General features: G+C 32.4%; 5 protein-coding genes across 5 annotated transcripts; 3 read left to right on the forward strand and 2 right to left on the reverse strand.

Annotated features, from left to right (window-relative positions):
* Window positions 1-240: 240 nt before the first annotated feature.
* Window positions 241-6,738, forward strand: SCDLUD_004271 (uncharacterized protein; the record flags this gene model as incomplete). Its single annotated transcript, XM_046078987.1, has 3 exons — window positions 241-1,381; window positions 2,024-2,147; window positions 5,496-6,738. 3 exons carry the CDS (start codon window positions 241-243, stop codon window positions 6,736-6,738), a joined length of 2,508 nt encoding a protein of 835 aa, XP_045933888.1.
* A 1,657-nt stretch (window positions 6,739-8,395) lies between these two features.
* Window positions 8,396-11,098, forward strand: SFP1 (zinc-coordinating transcription factor SFP1; the record flags this gene model as incomplete). The annotated part of the gene is made up of 1 exon (XM_046078986.1): window positions 8,396-11,098. One exon carries the CDS (start codon window positions 8,396-8,398, stop codon window positions 11,096-11,098), a length of 2,703 nt encoding a protein of 900 aa, XP_045933889.1.
* A 641-nt stretch (window positions 11,099-11,739) lies between these two features.
* Window positions 11,740-12,843, reverse strand: SCDLUD_004273 (uncharacterized protein; the record flags this gene model as incomplete). The annotated part of the gene is made up of 1 exon (XM_046076734.1): window positions 11,740-12,843. One exon carries the CDS (start codon window positions 12,841-12,843, stop codon window positions 11,740-11,742), a length of 1,104 nt encoding a protein of 367 aa, XP_045933890.1.
* Window positions 12,844-13,102: 259 nt separating this feature from the next.
* On the reverse strand, window positions 13,103-16,711 carry AHK1 (Ahk1p; the record flags this gene model as incomplete). The annotated part of the gene is made up of 1 exon (XM_046078985.1): window positions 13,103-16,711. One exon carries the CDS (start codon window positions 16,709-16,711, stop codon window positions 13,103-13,105), a length of 3,609 nt encoding a protein of 1,202 aa, XP_045933891.1.
* Window positions 16,712-17,619: 908 nt separating this feature from the next.
* BRE1 (E3 ubiquitin-protein ligase BRE1) lies at window positions 17,620-20,184 on the forward strand (the record flags this gene model as incomplete). The annotated part of the gene is made up of 1 exon (XM_046078984.1): window positions 17,620-20,184. One exon carries the CDS (start codon window positions 17,620-17,622, stop codon window positions 20,182-20,184), a length of 2,565 nt encoding a protein of 854 aa, XP_045933892.1.
* Between the last annotated feature and the right edge of the window lie 32 nt (window positions 20,185-20,216).

A 20,216-nucleotide genomic window follows, 5' to 3' on the forward strand; every position in this document is an offset into this window, starting at 1 on the left:
TTGATGCTAAAATGGTGGTTTTTTTTTTTTTTTTTTTTTTTTTTTTTTTATCTCTAAATTAAATTAATGTGCCATTCTTTCAATGTGAAAAAAGAATAAAACATCGAAAAAGTCATTATACTCGAAGAAAACAGCTAAAGACTTTAATTTTTTTTAATTTTCAATTGAAGTAGGACAGAAGAAATACAAAAAAAAAAAAAAAAATAAAAAAAAATAATAATAATAATAATAATATCGACAATGCTATTCAATCGGAAGTTAATGGTAGGTTTGATAACTTCGCTATTGCTTTCAAATGTCACTTTCGCGTGTAACTCAAATTCATGTTCTCCTAACTCTGAACCAACAAAGGGCTTTAATGTAAAATGGTTTTCATACGAATTAAATGACTGTGAAACTTATAAAGATGAAGAATATATGTGTAGTGGCTATTTAGAAAAAACACCATATCATTCAAAATGTGGTGTTAATACCGTTAATTTTAAAACTGGGTTCCCATGTAACTATAACCAAGAAAATGATGAAGAAAATTTTATTTGTGAGTGTGGTTGTAGTGGCGAAAACACTGGTTGGACTTGTCCATGTGCCCCTAGTACTGTCTCAGATGATCATACATGTTATAATTCGCAAAAAGAGGTTTTTAATGCATCTTATGTTTATGAATATGAAACAAGCGTTACTAATTTTACTATGGAATTAACTGGTTATTTTAAAGCTCCTGAAGCTGGTTCTTTCACATTCAATTTAGGGGAAACTGATGGTTCCACTGCTGTATTTTTTGGCAAAAACGCCTTTCAGTGTTGTTCACAAGACGAGGTCTCCGTTGAAAATCCCGAAATATTCTTGAATGGCATTAAAGATCACGAAAATAGTTGTAATGAAAAGTCCATAGAATTAGACGAAGGCTTATATTATCCAATAAGGATTACATTTGCTAATGCATATGCTTATTCCAGTCTGGTATTTTCTGCTACATTACCATGTGGGAAAGTTATCCAGGATTTTACTGAATACATATTTACCTTTGAACAAGAAGATGAACACTGTCCTGCATCAACCACTTCTAGTATTTTTACAAGTGGAATATCCGCCTCTTCATCCATTTTAACAACACCAACAATTGATAGCACTACCACTACTACAAATGGATGGACCGGGTCTTATGTTTCTACATATTCCACCAAGGTAAGTGTTTCCACAAGTGAACTGTATCCATTGAGTACAACGATTGTAACACATTGGACTGGTTCATATGTTTCCACATATTCCACAGATGTAATCGTATTTACTGGTACTGATGGTGTTCCAACTACTTACACTACTATCTATGTAGAAACACCAGATATCGATGTTACCACCACAACCACTACTGGATGGACTGGTTGATATGCCTCCACATACTTTACCGATGTTTTGACTGTTACTGGTACCGATGGCATTGTCACCACATCCAGTATCATCTATGTTGAAACACCTGAAGTATCTAGTACCGAGGGCTCTAGCTTATACGGTTCTAGTTCCAGTTCCAGTTCTAGTTCTAGTTCTATTGAATCATCATCAAATGTTGTACCTGTTAGTGTTTCTACTGGGGGATCTGCAATTGGATCTTCATCAAGTGTTGTACCTGTTAGTATTTACACTGGGGGATCTGCAATTGAATCATCATCAAATGTTGTACCTGTTAGTATTTCTACTTGGGGATCTGCTATTGGATCATCATCAAGTGTTGTACCTGTCAGTGTTTCTACTGGGGGATCTGCATATGCAACCACCACCACAACTACAAATGGATGGACCGGGTCTTATGTTTCCACATATTCCACCAAGGTAAGTGTTTCCACAAGTGAACTGTATCCATTGAGTACAACGATTGTAACACATTGGACTGGTTCATATGTTTCCACATATTCCACAGATGTAATCGTATTTACTGGTACTGATGGTGTTCCAACTACTTACACTACTATCTATGTAGAAACACCAGATATCGATGTTACCACCACAACCACTACTGGATGGACTGGTTCATATGCCTCCACATACTTTACCGATGTTTTGACTGTTACTGGCACCAATGGCATTGTCACCACATCCAGTATCATCTATGTGGAAACACCTGAAGTATCTAGTACCGAGGGCTCTAGCTTATACGGTTCCAGTTCCAGTGCTAGTTCTATTGGATCTTCATCAAATGTTGTACCTGTTAGTATTTCTACTGGGGGATCTGCAATTGAATCATCATCAAGTGTTGTACCTGTTAGTATTTCCACTGGGGGATCTGCATATGCAACCACCACCACAACTACCACTGGATGGACTGGGTCTTATGTTTCCACATATTCAACAGAAGTTATCACAAGCACTAACGAACACAGTTTTGAGTACACCAGCACTATTACACACTGGAGTAGCTCTTATATTTCCAGCGAGATTGTCAAAACCTCTACTATTACGTCTGCAGTTCCACAAAGCAGTACTGTTGCAGCTGTTAGTAGTGTAAGCTCTTACAATTCTGGCATAGATGTTACTACAACAACCACTACTGGATGGACTGGTTCATATGCCTCCACATACTTTACCGATGTTTTGACTGTTACTGGCACCAATGGAATTGTCACCACCTCCAGTATCATCTATGTGGAAACACCTGAAGTATCTAGTACCGAGGGCTCTAGCTTATACGGTTCCAGTTCCAGTCCTATTGGATCTTCATCAAATGTTGTACCTGTTAGTGTTTCTACTGGGGGATCTGCAATTGGATCTTCATCAGGTGTTGTACCTGTTAGTATTTCCACTGGGGGATCTGCATATGCAACCACCACCACAACTACCACTGGATGGACTGGGTCTTATGTTTCCACATATTCAACAGAAGTTATCACAAGCACTAACGAACACAGTTTTGAGTACACCAGCACTATTACACACTGGAGTAGCTCTTATATTTCCAGCGAGATTGTCAAAACCTCTACTATTACGTCTGCAGTTCCACAAAGCAGTACTGTTGCAGCTGTTAGTAGTGTAAGCTCTTACAATTCTGGCATAGATGTTACTACAACAACCACTACTGGATGGACTGGTTCATATGCCTCCACATACTTTACCGATGTTTTGACTGTTACTGGCACCAATGGCATTGTCACCACATCCAGTATCATCTATGTGGAAACACCTGAAGTATCTAGTACCGAGGGCTCTAGCTTATACGGTTCTAGTTCCAGTTCCAGTTCTAGTTCTAGTTCTATTGAATCATCATCAAATGTTGTACCTGTTAGTGTTTCTACTGGGGGATCTGCAATTGGATCTTCATCAAGTGTTGTACCTGTTAGTATTTACACTGGGGGATCTGCAATTGAATCATCATCAAATGTTGTACCTGTTAGTGTTTCTACTGGGGGATCTGCAATTGAATCATCATCAAGTGTTGTACCTGTTAGCATTTCTACTGGGGGATCTGCATATGCAACCACCACCACAACTACAAATGGATGGACCGGGTCTTATGTTTCCACATATTCCACCAAGGTAAGTGTTTCCACAAGTGAACTGTATCCATTGAGTACAACGATTGTAACACATTGGACTGGTTCATATGTTTCCACATATTCCACAGATGTAATCGTATTTACTGGTACTGATGGTGTTCCAACTACTTACACTACTATCTATGTAGAAACACCAGATATCGATGTTACCACCACAACCACTACTGGATGGACTGGTTCATATGCCTCCACATACTTTACCGATGTTTTGACTGTTACTGGCACCAATGGCATTGTCACCACATCCAGTATCATCTATGTGGAAACACCTGAAGTATCTAGTACCGAGGGCTCCAGCTTATACGGTTCTAGTTCCAGTTCCAGTTCTAGTTCCAGTTATATTGGATCTTCATCAAATGTTGTACCTGTTAGTGTTTCTACTGGGGGATCTGCAATTGAATCATCATCAAGTGTTGTACCTGTTAGCATTTCTACTGGGGGATCTGCATATGCAACCACCACCACAACTACAAATGGATGGACCGGGTCTTATGTTTCCACATATTCCACCAAGGTAAGTGTTTTCACAAGTGAACTGTATCCATTGAGTACAACGATTGTAACACATTGGACTGGTTCATATGTTTCTACATATTCCACAGATGTAATCGTATTTACTGGTACTGATGGTGTTCCAACTACTTACACTACTATCTATGTAGAAACACCAGATATCGATGTTACCACCACAACCACTACTGGATGGACTGGTTCATATGCCTCCACATACTTTACCGATGTTTTGACTGTTACTGGCACCAATGGCATTGTCACCACCTCCAGTATCATCTATGTGGAAACACCTGAAGTATCTAGTACCGAGGGCTCTAGCTTATACGGTTCCAGTTCCAGTCCTAGTTCTATTGGATCTTCATCGAATGTTGTACCTGTTAGTGTTTCTACTGGGGGAGCTGCAATTGGATCATCGTCAAATGTTGTACCTGTTAGTATTTCTACTAGGGGATCTGCAATTGAATCATCATCAAGTGTTGCACCTGTTAGTATTTCCACTGGGGGATCTGCATATGCAACCACCACCACAACTACCACTGGATGGACTGGGTCTTATGTTTCCACATATTCAACAGAAGTTATCACAAGCACTAACGAACACAGTTTTGAGTACACCAGCACTATTACACACTGGAGTAGCTCTTATATTTCCAGCGAGATTGTCGAAACCTCTACTATTACGTCTGCAATTCCACAAAGCAGTACTGTTGCAGCTGTTAGTAGTGTAAGCTCCTACAATTCTGGTATAGATGTTACTACAACAACCACTACTGGATGGACTGGTTCATATGCCTCCACATACTTTACCGATGTTTTGACTGTTACTGGTACCAATGGCATTGTCACCACATCCAGTATCATCTATGTTGAAACACCTGAAGTATCTAGTACCGAGGGCTCTAGCTTATATGGTTCCAGTTCCAGTCCTAGTTCTATTGGATCTTCATCAAGTGTTGTACCTGTCAGTGTTTCTACTGGGGGATCTGCAATTGGATCTTCATCAGGTGTTGTACCTGTTAGTATTTCTACTGGGGGATCTGCATATGCAACCACCACTACAACTACCACTGGATGGACTGGGTCTTATGTTTCCACATATTCAACAGAAGTTATCACAAGCACTAACGAACACAGTTTTGAGTACACCAGCACTATTACACACTGGAGTAGCTCTTATATTTCTAGCGAGATTGTCGAAACCTCTACTATTACGTCTGCAATTCCACAAAGCAGTACTGTTGCAGCTGTTAGTAGTGTAAGCTCTTACAATTCTGGTATAGATGTTACTACAACAACCACTACTGGATGGACTGGTTCATATGCCTCCACATACTTTACCGATGTTTTGACTGTTACTGGCACCAATGGCATTGTCACCACCTCCAGTACCATCTATGTGGAAACACCTGAAGTATCTAGTACCGAGGGCTCTAGCTTATATGGTTCCAGTTCCAGTGCTAGTTCCAGTTCTATTGGATCTTCATCGAATGTTGTACCTGTTAGTGTTTCTACTGGGGGATCTGCATATGCAACCACCACCACAACTACCACTGGATGGACTGGGTCTTATGTTTCCACATATTCAACAGAAGTTATCACAAGCACTAACGAACACAGTTTTGAGTACACCAGCACTATTACACACTGGAGTAGCTCTTATATTTCTAGCGAGATTGTTAAAACCTCTACTATTACATCTGCAATTCCACAAGGCAGTACTGTTGCAGCTGCTAGCATAATTTTTCAAAGTTCCGGTGTTACTAATACCGAGAATATTGCCACTACATCTGGTACTCTATATGTTGAAACACCAGTTATATCTAGTAGCGAGGGTATTAAATTATCTTCTTTTAGTACACTATCTTCATCGATAACTGTTTTGGCTCCAACTTCATTGCCCGGTATTTCTAGTAATATATATCATTTTAGTACATCTGAGGAAGGTGTTAATTCTGTTTTTGTTAGCAATAACGTTATGCAATACTCTTACCCAGATGTTATTGCAACTGCATCTGAAAGTTCTTATTCTAGTGACACTTTAGGCTCAAAAGTACTAAATGCTGAAACTTTTACTGCTCCCGTCCAACCTTCTTCAGTCTACTCATTATCAACTAATTTTATTTCTTGTTCCGAGGGGTCATTTGGTCAATTATCAAAGACTTCTACCCCAAACGTTGCTACTGCTTCTATTGCTAAGAGTTTTAACGAATGGACAGAAACATATAGTTTTATCCATTCTACTTCAATGAATACTATTTATGGACAAGATGTTAGTGTTTCAGAAGTTCCAAACATTGGCACTGAAATGCAAACCAGACCTAGCAATACCGACACTAGTATTAAGACTTTTGCTACTAATACTGCTACAACTGTCAATCAACAAATTAATATTGATGAATCAGAAAGTGCTTCCTCACTTACTACCACCTTATCTATTTCGACGTTGAGAACTAATACTTTTGGGAATAATAGTATTACGACTACTGTTGTTCCACAAGTTAGTACCAACGGCGGCAACAATGAACTTGATGCAACTTCCATTAGTACTGGTAGTGTTTCTAGTGGCACAAATACAATTATTGCTACATATTTTGCTAATGGGACTTCTTCATCATTTAGAAAGTTCCCAATTACCGCTTTATTAGCTACATTTTTAGTTAGTGTCTTGGCTCTCTTTTAGTATATTTAACTATAGTTTAACTTTTAAGTAATAAAACTTAATTATTTTTATCATTCAATTTTTTTTTTTTTTTTTACTGGTTTATCGGCTGGGAAGATAAATGCATATTTTTTTTAGTATTCCGAAATAGCGAGGATTTACTTTGAAAGCGGATTGCACCACCTGTTTTTTTTTTTTGCTCGTATAGAATGATGTTGTAGGAGACTATGTACGATCAGGAAAAAAGTACGTACTATATCCAAGGCCATTACGTATAAAGCCGTGGAACAATTTGATTACTGGTGTATTAATAATATATTTTAACGTTTCTTTTTATTTTGTTTTATATTATATTATTTGTTTTTGGTGTATTGACATACATTATTGCTGTATAAACACGCAGAAGACGAAGACTGTATGGAGTGGAAGGGATTGAAGCATTTCTTTTTTTGTACTAAAAACACTCGTAATTAATAACTTTATAACCAGAAAACAAAAATAATTCATAGTGAAATAAAATAGAATGAAATAAGCGAAGAATGAACTTGTTGTTGTCATTGTAATATTTTCTAGCTTTTTGCTGCTAAATAAAAATGTTCTTATATTAATGTTCCCACTAATTTCCTTCTCTACTTTTTCCATCCGTTTATCAATATAAACTCATCTACTTATTCCCACATTATTACTTTCATTCTTCTTTTTCCCTCTTTAAATTGTTCATATTATCATTCTTATAACAACATATAAAATATTAATTATACTGAAACAAGAGGTGCTCCTTTAACTCTGAGTTTATTTCTACTGTCATATTTTGGCTCATATTAGCAATAGCGGCAACAAAAAAGAAAAAGAATCTGAATACAATTAATTGATTTTAGACTGCTAGATCAAAATAACTGGATAATATTATTATACCTCCCATCAAAACATTCCTCCTCCCATTCCGTTTTATTTCAATCGTTCACCAACAGTATTGAATATATATATATAGATTTGTATTTTTAAACCATATTCACCTGCCTCCCTGTTTTCTTTTTTTTTCCCTTTTTTCCTTTTTTTTTTTTTTTTTTTTTCTCTTCTCTTCATCTTTTTCTTTTGATTCTCTGTTAATTGGATACAGCCTAATTATATATATATATATATATATAAGAACGTCACAACAAGATAAAAAAGCGAAAAGTTAAAGGAAAGTATAAGAACATAATTGTAAGTATTAATACATTGTTCCAAGAAAAAGAAAAACATAATGTTAAGATAGATTATATTTTGTTTTTAAAGGATTATATTGGTATTTCTACATGAAAAGCGATTTCTATGGAACTTAGGAAAGCAATAGAAACATGCTAATACAATCGACCATTTAAAAACGTTGTAAAAACATATTTTTTTATTGATCTATCCATTTGTTTTTTTTTTTTTTACGTTTGCCCCTAGTATTTTTTTTTTTTTTTTTTTTTGGTCTTTTTTTTAGTCAAAGAGAAGTTAGTAAATCTTTTAAACAAAATTGACAAAAAACAAAAAAAAAATATAGTAATTTATATTTTTGCTATTAGAAATTATCTTTCATACTAACATTTATTTATTCAATTAACTATTGATGTTATGTTATAATATCGAGTGATTTGATATATATCTGTGTTTATCCATAGAGAATAACCCTTTTAGAATAATAATAAAAATGACGGAAATGCTTGAAATTACTAAATCTGCTACAGTATTTAACTCTACAGCTAGTAACAACGAAAACAGCAATAATAACAACAGTAGCAACAACAATAGCAGCAACAACAACAACAACAACAAAAACAAAAACAACAACAAAAACACCAGCAGCAGCAGCAGCGCAAACAGCAATAATAATAATAATAATAATAATAACAACAATTCAACTGATAACAATTCACCCAAGGTTATCTCTAGTAATAATCTTATTATTCATGCTGAAAATAGCCATGTAAATAAAGGAGCCATTAATATTAAGGATAGTATCAACGATAAAAAACATATTTCTGCAAGCAATGTTGCTCTTCCCACATGCTTAGATAATGTTTTTGGTAAAAATAATGATGATGATGAAAATGTTGATTATACATCGCTATCTGGTTCATCTCCATTTAAAGCCAACAATAACAAATCTACGGATATTACTCCTTACAGTAATGCTTCTGTTAATAACAAGAATAATGATACTGTGACATCTCCAGGTATTTTTATAAAAGATAAGGATCAAAACCAAAGTATTAACGGTAACGTTAGTACCGCTATTTTTTCAGCTAATAGCAATAACACAACGTTATCAATCAATGGCACTACCGGTACAGCCAACACGAATAATTCAAGCATTGAGAATTTAGTACGCCTAAGAAGAGAATCAGTTGCCCATGCCTTAGGTATGGGTGGTGTTTCCTGGGGATCTTTAAGTATTGGATCTTGGCTTAAGGATGAAGTTATGTTTCGCAAAGGGAGTAATAATCATCATTCGGGTACCACTTCTACTTCGGTTAGTAGTAATGAGGGCTCTCCTATTAATGTAAGTAATATTTCAAATAACTTCAACTACATGGGCCAACAACAAGGAACAGGGCAAATGCACCATCAGAATAATAACTCTGATAACAATACTGATAGTAGTTGTACTTCTGCTATTAAAAATAGTGGGATAAACACGCATGCTTCATACTTGCCAAATTTGGAAAAGAAATATTGTAAAGATTATTCATGTTGTGGGTTATTGCTGCCATCCTTACATGATTTATTGGATCATTATGAGCAAGCTCATATTGCAGCTGCTTCTTCTAACTTAGTGGCAACTATTGGAACAAATAACATTAATAACAATTACACTCTGGATAAAGCTAACAGACCTGTTTCTCTAGCCACTCCAACCGCAAGTGTGGCTTCTATTAATAATAATAATTCTGACCATTATGCCACTATGGGGCAGAAAACTTTATCAAAAAACATTAAAAATAAATCGGATTCAACTAGTAACAAAGCTGAGAACACTTCCAACTTTTCCTCCAGACTTCTGAAAGCTGGTGACAATACTGTGTATCAGCATATGAACGGCAAGGATAATGTGAACACAAATAATATCGAGTATAGAATAAATTGTATTGGCACAGATAATAACTTAGTGTCAACAACATCACCCTCTAATTCAAATGTTACCGTAACTGGTATGAATAGGTCACCCAATGTTTTTAACCATCATGCTTTATCCAGAGGTAATTCTAGCCTGAATGACAACCTAATAGATTCAGTTCATACAAATGATGTTTTTTTAAATCAAACAGCCGGTGGAAATGAACAGCATCGACACACTATTGATTTACAAAAATCTTTTAAAAACTATTTTATAAATATGGGTAGCAGTGACCAGAGTAGTAACTCTAATGTTGCCAATATGTCATCTAGTCTCAACACTTACAACCGCAATCATCACCTCCACCAAAACAAAAGTGGTAACAATGCGATATCTAATTCTAACGTTGGTATTCAGCACAAAAATAGTTCAATTAATAGTAATACTAATCCCAACAATAACACTTTCAGTGCTAGTGATGGGGTTTCATCCTGCGTAGTCAGTAGCAAAAGTACTATATCTTCATCATCTTCATCAATAATGAGTTCCAATACGAATACACCAGCTACTTCTATTGATGACGATTCGATTGCAACCTGCAATAGCCAAATTTCCAATAGTAATAATAATATTGATAAATTACCAAAATCGAACATGAATAATGACTATAATGGCAGTAATAAGAATAGTGAAGTGTTATTAGACGACGAGCGTCATAGCGCGGAACACCATAAAGCAGATAGCGCTGTTAATAATAATTGCGTTAATAATAAAACCAGTATTAGTGATAGTAATAATAGAGATGTTATCAATAATGCTAGTAGCCATAATAACAATGGCGGTATAGCTGGCAATAATAATAGTATTACTAACAAGGAAGATATTGATGAGCCTGACATTGATATGAAAGATTTGAGGGAATATAACGAAGATATTGATCATTTTGGAGAGAAATTTAATATGCTGCATAGAAGACCATTCATTGATGATCCTGCTAGAACTTTGTATGTAATGGACCTCGAAGAAAATAAACCGTTTAGATGCCCAGTTATTGGTTGTGACAAGAGTTATAAAAATCAAAATGGATTGAAATATCATAGGTTACATGGTCATCAAGGGCAAAAGTTATTTGAAAATCCGGATGGAAGTTTTAGCATTATAGATCCGGAAAGTAATGAACCATATCCTGATGGCATGGAGTTTGAAAAGGATAAACCTTACAGGTGCGAGGTTTGTGGAAGAAGATATAAGAATTTAAATGGTTTGAAATATCATAGAGGTCATTCAACTCATTGAATTGAATTGCTCCCACTCCATTTTATTTTAATTTTTTTTCTATGTGTTATATACTGTGGATTTTTCTTTTTCTTTTCCTTTTTTTTTTTTTTTTTTTTTTTTTCTATTATTTTTATTTTTATTTTCATTTTTATGTCTGGTTTGCGATGAACGGTATTACAATTTTTTTTTTTTTCTTTTTTTTTCCCTTTTTTTTCTTTTTTTTTTCCCTTTTTTTTCTTTTTTTTTTTTTTTCTTTATTTTTTTTTTTGAGAGAGTTGAAAGAAAAGGATAAAAAAAAAATGGGTTATGTATATATGTATTGATTCATTGCTATTACGGTTATATTCATTATTTACTTAGGTCACAACATTTAATAATTTAATTTTAATTTTAATAACTATCTATATATTTCAATCACGTAATTATATATGAGGCAATGTTATTGTGCGAATACATACTATGGTTTTTGTATGTTATTTTTAATTCGATTCAATATTTCTGTTCTTTCTTTTTTTTTTTAGACTAAAAATCGAGCAGTTTCTTAAACGGTTGAGATCATTAATATTGAAATTCAGACATTATTTATAAAACTAACAACTATGTAAAAATTAATTAGCATATAGTCTCTTTTGTGTAGATTTTACAATAATTAGCCAAAATTACCGCACAAAAAAACTCGCTACAATTGCACTAAGTGCAATTATAAAAAGCATAACTACATAGTTGAAAATAAAAATCATTAACAGACCTAATTTTTGCCAAGTTTGTAAAAAATTTCTAATAAAGTTATCCTGATAATTCTGTGTTAATAAGATTCTACTTTTATCCAAAATGATTAGCTCATCTAGCTCATCATTTTTACCCCCATTGTTATTAGTATTACCCTTCGCTGAGGAACCCACAGGTACAAATGCAATTTTTAAAAAATGGTCCTTAGAATACCTCAAATATTTCTCTTTATTTTGTTCCAAATCAATCCCATCATTAAGTTCATCTTTAACATCGTCGGTAGTACGAATGACGGACTTTTTCCCACTAGTGAGAATCTTTTGAAATTGTAAATGCAAATTTCCTCTGTCATGTTTGTCAATATATATTTCGTTGGGTATAATAACGTTGTATAAATTATTATTAATACTGCTGTAGTCGTAGTGACTATAAATGTCGTGTGGAATATGGTTATATGTCATGGATGAAAACAAGTTTTGTAGCGAACTAACGCTTAAAGTTTTACCTATAATTTTAGAAAAAACATTAAGTACAGAAGTATCTAAAGCAGCGAAAGGAGAAGAAGAAGAAGAAGAAGAAGGTAGTTGAGGAAGTAAATGCTTATCATTATCATAACAGAACAAAGATACAACATGCCTTCTTAGAATTTCTCCTTCTTCATCCTTTTGCAAGTGTTGTTGATCCTTAATATTATTAGATATGTGCTGTTGCTTAACAATGCTTTCAACAATTTCATAATTTTTAATTAATTTGGTTTTCGAGTCACTTTTATACTTTGATGACTCACAATAAATATAAAAGTTTAATTCAGGTAAATAATAGTCTATATTTGGAGTTAACTCATTTAAAGATATGATTGTGGGCGTGGTTATATCTGTGGGCTGATAAATTAAAGTGTTTTCTGGTGGTATCACCGAATCATAGATGTTTTTGGTGAAAAATAAAGATATCACGGGTATAATTAGTAATAGTATGAAATTGATGATTATTAAGTTAATAGTAAGACTTATTAGCCTGTTGATGTTAATTTTCATCTTTATCGGTGTATATACTAGCCGTAATTTTTTAATTCAACATTGCTTCATTTATGTTTTATTTTCCTTGCCACCGAAATTAACAATTTTTTTTTTTTTATTTTTTTCTAATTTCAATAAATTGTTCTTATTTTAACCATGCCGAGTGAAATTAACCCGGATGGATAAATCAAAAGTAAAATTTCCCAATAATAAAAAAAAAAAAAAGTTGTATTTTTCCTCTTTAACTCAAAAATATAAAAATATAATTTACTAAATATTATATTACAAATGTATCTGAACTGTTGTAATTGGTAGAACTGTTACTTACACTCTTTCTAGTGGCATTATATTCAATAAACAATCCATATTTAACATCAATATTATCTAATTCACATGTGTTCTTATATTCCAATACTGTAGCATTAAATTTTTTAATTACATCAATTATGCTATTGAATAGAGTTAATTCTTTCATTCTTAATGTTTCTGCATTTTGTATATGACCTGCTACACTGGTAGCTAATGGGGTATTATCATTGCTATCGCTACTTTTAATTTCTTTTAACAAGCTTACTGGAAATAAAGATAGATCTAAATCGGGGGCATCGTAATTACTATTATTATTTTCTTGTTCGATATACTTGAGCTCCTCTTCCCCATGATTTTCAGAACTAAAGCTACCAATGGTACCATTACTACTACTATTAAGCCCAGCGGATAGTGAATTAACAGTATTTCTTGAGGCCAAAGAATTAAAATCAAAATTATCCAATAAGGTATCACTTTTATTTAAACTTTTAATATAATCAAGCTCGTCCTCATGACCTGTATTTACCTCGAAAGTAAAAATTTCTTGACACTTTTTGGTAGCATTATTGGATTTTCCTGGAATTGGCAGTGGTTTTTCATTCAAATTCAATTTACTAAAATTGATGTTTGAATTAATTTTTTTATCTGTACTATCTTCATGTGATTTATTGCCATTATTATTATTATTATTATTATTATTATTATTATTATTATTATTATTATTATTATTATTAGTATTCATTGGCTGGACGCCCCATCTCATGTTTGCTTCCCATACTTTATTCAGAGGATGCTTATAATTAGATGATATGTTGTTTTTAAGGGAATTCGACTTTTTAATATTGCAGTTATACATACTATCAGGATAAAAATCAGTGATAACGTTATTGATTTGAAAAATGTATTCAATATTTTTATTTTTATTACTGGTACGACTCGGCCCACTATGAATTGTGTTGGAAGAAGAAACAATACCATCAGTAGTGGAAAAATGATTTGATTTTATGGTATTCATGGCATCTTTTAGCTCAGGGGGTGCCATTAATCTTTTTCTTTTAGGTGATAGGTTTGAAGAAGTGGTTGCATTCAAATAATTAGACGTATCATCATTGATGGACGATACATTCGAATACATTGTCATTATGTCAATAGACTCAGAATCTGAAATATTGCCATTATCATTGCTATCAGAACTACTATTAGCATATCTGTTGGGATTACTAGGGCTTGCATTTTGTTCATTATGTTGATTATTTACGAATTTCATAAAAAAATTCGCAATTGGTGTTTTAACGGTATTACTACTATCTGGACTATCTATAGTTGTTGACAATTTATTAGTGACTTTATTGTTACTTGTGGGTAAGGAAACATTTGTGCCTGCACTACTACCACCGGCGATAAAATTAAAGTATTTTGACGATAATGAATTACTGTCATTACTATTATTATTATTGTTGTTGTTATTATTATTATTATTATCACTACTGTTGTATGAAGTAGTTGTGGGTAAATTTGGTGGCAATGGAAGTGCAGAATTTTTCTTTAAATTCTGTTGTTTTAATGTGATTTTTGAAATCATTTCGTCAAACACTTCAAATGGATATTTACCGTTATTTGCCATTTTCATTGGTTCCCAGTGAATACCTAAACTCAAACTAGTCAATAAGTCTGACTTGTTTATATCGTTATTAGTTTTTCTATTTTTTGTGGTATTATTATTTAATAAATAATATGGCAATATTTTATTGACCAAATATTTTTTAGATCCTTGGAAAAGTAAATCATCATTATCATTAAAGATAATAGTACTGTCATTTTTCTTGAAAGTCTCAGAATGAAATTTAACAGACAGCTTTTCCTTTTCATTTTGTAAAATCAAAAGTTTTTTAATAAAAATTGCAGAGCTTTCTGAATTGGATGGTAAGAACAATGCTTTGTAAACAATGAACTTTAATGCCAAAATAACAACCAAATCAGAACTATTTCCCAGTATTAATGAATTCCAGTTATCGAAAATAAATTGAGATATTCTAATTTGATATTTTGTTGGGATAACCATCCACATATTAAAACATGTAGCAAACGCTATGCTTTGACAATGTAAATTCAAAGATTTCATTAAATTAACTAAGCCTTTAGTCCATAAATCCCAGTTCAAAGAAAGCGCAGTTGTTGCTTTATCAGGACCTACAAATTTAAATGCAATAAAAGCCAACAAATGCTGGAATATAATGTTTGCCAAGTTTGCATCGTATGCGGGAATTTTCTTAATAATCTTTAGTTGAATGATATCATGTATTTGAAGTAATTGCTGGGCTAAATTTGAGTTGTTTATAGCACAATGTTTATTAATCAACTCACCTAGAGTATCCCACAACTTAAAAACAAACATTCTGTTATAACAATAATTGATAGTGCGACCGTATTCACTTGTATTATGGGCATGATTAGTGTTACTGCTACCATTATTGTTAGTTGAAGCAGGTGAATCATCTGGTTGATTAATCGATTTACTGGATTTAATATAATTATTAAAATCCATATTTATTCGGTTGGCAATGTAGTGTTCTAAAACACCAAAACCATGCAGTTCAGAAGAAAAACTGTTGATATTAATGAATTTGAAATCAAAGTTGTAAATACAAATCCACCAATAATGGTAATAAAATGTTAAAAAAACTGTATTGTTTTGCAAGTAGGAGATTAAAATCCTGAATACATTATTACTATTATTGTTATTAACAGTGGTATTGTTAGTTTCGTCACTTTGTTTTTCACTCCTCGCGATTAGTTTATATGTTCTTTTTTTATAGGGTTGCATTTTATTTTCTTCAATACTAGTGACGACTTCTTCTTTCAATCTGAATGTTTTGCCACCTTGAATTAGCGAGTTTAAGAGTAAATAATCATAATTAAAACTATCTTTTAAATACCAAAATGAAAATGCCATAAGTTTGCCTATCCATACTAACAAAAGAGACTTATATTTGGTTACATAGTCCACAGTTTCTCTACTGACTGTATCTTTAGCAGGTATTTTCTGTTTTGATTTGGCACCATAGGACCTTTGCAAAGATTGTCTTTTAGTAACCTTTGAAAATAAAATAAATTTATTAGTAACAAAATGAATAGCTAACATTAGATGCTGTGAGTAGATATCTTGATAATTCAGTGCAATGTTTCCAGTTTTTTGGAATTCACTCACCATTTTCGAACAGCATGTCATAATTCTACTGATACACTCCAAAGCAACAGAAACAGGCTCTATAGCTAAATCTGGCTTGCTATTCAAAAAATTTAACAATGTGATCCACCATTGAATTAAACATTCGAAATTTACGGGATTAATGAAGTTGGAAAATTTGGTTTGTGCATGTTCATCATACGAAGTAATAGTGGTAATTTCTGAAACATAGTGTCGTAGATGTGTTAGTAAGTTTAATCTCAAAAAATTGGATATAACTTTTGGTTCATTGTTATTGTTATTATTAGTAGTGGTGGTATTATTGTTTATTAGTAGTAAGAATTTGTTCAAAGAGCTGAATAATTGAGCCTCTATTTTGTCAATTTCCATTGTTATATAATTTTTGGATGGGTTGTGGATATTATAGAAATGTAGTGAAGAGGAATGGGGAAAGAATAGAGTAAATATATACATATATATACATACATGTATAAGTTTATATACTCTATATTTGTCTTTTCAATCTATTTGAATTAGAATTTGAGATTATTGTTAAAATACATTAAAAGGCAGCTTGGTAACTTTTAAAGTCCAATAGTCAATAATTATTTTTATTTTCCGTGCGTATTTCTTTTTATTAACGAGAAGAAAAAAAAAAAGAATAAAACTTGACATTTAACTTTTTTTCTTTTTTTTAGGAATTAAAAGCGTGGAAGTTCGGAATGCTGGATTACTCGGAAAACGGATAAGATTTTTGTTTTATGAGGTGGATGTGTGGGTGTAAAAGGGGTGAAAAAAAGAGAAAAAAAAGAAAAAAAGAAAAAAAGAAAAAAAGAAAAAAAGTAAAAAAAACCAACCGAACTACGCAAGATGGGATTGTAAGCTACGACAAACTCTGAGCACAGCTAACCAGCATAAATTAAAGCAATTATTCTCCCAGTTATTCCGTGCACATTTAACCACCATTTCGTGCTAACAGAAACCATTGCAGACGTCGCTTTTATTTATTTATTTTTTTTTTTTCTTTCTTTTTTCTTTTTTCTTTTTTCTTTTCAATAATAAAAATGCATTTCATTTGCTTAATGAAATACAAAACTTTTCTATTTTCATTTTTCTTTAATTTAATTTTTTACTATTAATTAACTCGCTATTTTCTTTCAATTTATTAAATTGCCATGCTTAACCTTTTTTTTTTTTTTTTCACATATTCTTTACTGCTTTTTTTCACTAAATAAATAAAAAAATAATAAAAATAATAGTAATAATAAATAAATAAATAAAAAAATAAAAAAAAGAGAATGTGTCCTACATCTGCTCACGACCATGATAATAGACAGGAAGGACCAGCGAAGAAGAAAATAAAGCTAAGTCCAATGGATGAACCACTAACTAGATTAGATATAATATATTTCCAAAAAGATGCTCTTTACAGGCGTATCAAAGATTGTCAGGTTAAATACAATTCTTTAACACAACAATATCAAGTGCTAAGCAACGAGAATTCCAATTTAATCTCCAAACTTAGTCTTTTATATACTTTTTATTACAAAAAACTAACCTCTGCAAATCTTGCTCATGTTAATGGTACCACACCTTCTGCTGATAAAACACTGCAAGACGCCACCGCTATCACCAGCGATAATGCTGATAAGGATTTAGAAGAGTTTTTAAAATCTAATGAAAGTAGCATTCGTGATTTACTCATCAACAACATTTCCCCTGATGCTAATGAAATAAGCAGTTCTACTTTTGATGAAAAAAGGAAAACCCATGAGTTGGTGATAAAGAATACGGAATTGAATAAAGAATTGAGCTATTTAAAGAAATATTATGAATCCATTATTCATAAATACGAAAGGGATTCAAGTGAAGTTGTTAGGAGGATTTTTAAAATAACCAAAGAAGAGGATAAGCTTGGACAACAGCAACAACATGCGTTAACCTCTGTAAATAATAAAATAAAGTCTGAGCTTCCACCTGCTGCTGCTGGTATTGATCCTGTCAATATTAACAATGTCAGTTGTAATAATAATGATAACCATAATAATAATAATAATAATAATAATAATATTAATAATAATATTAATGCTAACCATAATAATAATATTAATAACTATAATAATAACTATAATAATAACAATAATAATAATAATAACAACGACAATAATACTGGTATTAATGATAATAATGCCATCGAAACCACTTCTACTATCAGTAATAATTGCAATAGTACTACTGGTACTAATAATAACATTACGCCTGTTATTAGCCATAGTAATTCTAGTACCAGTAATAATAATAATAATAATAATAATAATAATACACAAAATATTGTTACTAACGTCCAGGATTTAGACGCCACTAATAACGATACTTCTGTTATATCTGTTAACCATTCAAACGGCAACTTTAATATAGATCCCAAGAAACTTCAGTTTAACAGAATGAACTACGAATTACAAATAGAAGAATTGAGTACCAAGATTGCTTTTTTGGAAAAAGAGGTTGCAGAACTTTCTACTTTAAAGAAGAAAAATGAACTAGATATATCTAAAATGACCAATACAATTCAAAACATGAATTTAGGAGCTACTTCCTATCATAATAAAGTCGTATTTTTAACAAACAAAATAGACTCATTACTAAGCAAAAACGACGAATTGAATTCAAAAAACAAAGAGTATTTAAACAAGTTTAATCAACTGTACCAGGAAAGAGAAGTGTACAATAATAAAATCACTGAAAGTTTTGAAAAATCACATGAAAATCTAAAGAAACATAATGCACAATTGGAAAAAGATTTGGTTAGGATAAGAACCATCAGAGACGAATTGTTAAGTAAAATTAGTATTTTGGAGGCTGAAAAATCAAAAGATGATCTATTAAATGATTTGACTGTCACAATAGACGGTATCTCAAAGCAACTAACTAAATTAGAGCAATTTCATAGCGTTGGCAACACAAACACGGAGAGCAACAGCGATGCTTTGCTAAAAGAATTGCAAGATTTAGAAAATGCTTATAAAGAATTAGCTGGTGTGAGCGCCAAAAAATACCAGGCTTATATAAATCATGAATCTATACTGGGTAAATTAAATGTTGAAAAAACTAAAGCTGACCAAAAATATTTTACTGCCATGAGATCCAAGGACTCAATTCTAATAGAAAACAAGAATTTATCTAAAAGTTTGAATAAGAGTAATGAAATGATTTTACAATTGAGGGAAATGGAAAAAGTTCTACAGACCAAAATAGATAATCTAAATAAGCAGCTTAACTTTTCTAGAGAAAATGAGTCCAGATTATTGGAAGGTAATAAAAAGGCTAATGTGAAATTGGTTGATTTGCAAAATGAATTAACTGCAAGTAATAATAGGTGCAATTCCTTGGACAGTGAATTGGGGAGAGTGAAGGAAGTAGCAGACGGTCAAGGTTTAGAAATTAACGATTTAAAAACAAAATTAAAGGAAGAAAAAGTTACCATTCAAACACTGGAGGCAAAATATGATAAGGTTTATACTGCTTTGAAGCAACTGTTATCGGAGGATAAAACAAAGCTTAAAAAGGAGCACACAACTAATGGCAACGCCAAAACGAATTTCAAAGAAAGTTTTAATACTGTTAGTTCCCTTACCACTGCAAGTAACGAACCTGTATCTGTTTTAGAGGAAGAATTAGATAATTTTAGAAACATTGTTTATTGTTCATTATGTTCTAAAAATTGGAAAAATACGGCCATAAAAACATGTGGACATGTATTTTGTGAAGAATGCTGTAAGGAAAGATTAGCGGCTAGAATGAGGAAATGTCCGACTTGTAATAAAGGTTTTAGTTCGAATGATTTATTGCTGGTTCATTTATGATGTGATTTAATTATATTATTAATAAGAGTTTA

This window comes from Saccharomycodes ludwigii, chromosome V (genome assembly GCF_020623625.1).
Source record: "Saccharomycodes ludwigii strain NBRC 1722 chromosome V, whole genome shotgun sequence".
NCBI lineage: Eukaryota > Fungi > Ascomycota > Saccharomycetes > Saccharomycodales > Saccharomycodaceae > Saccharomycodes > Saccharomycodes ludwigii.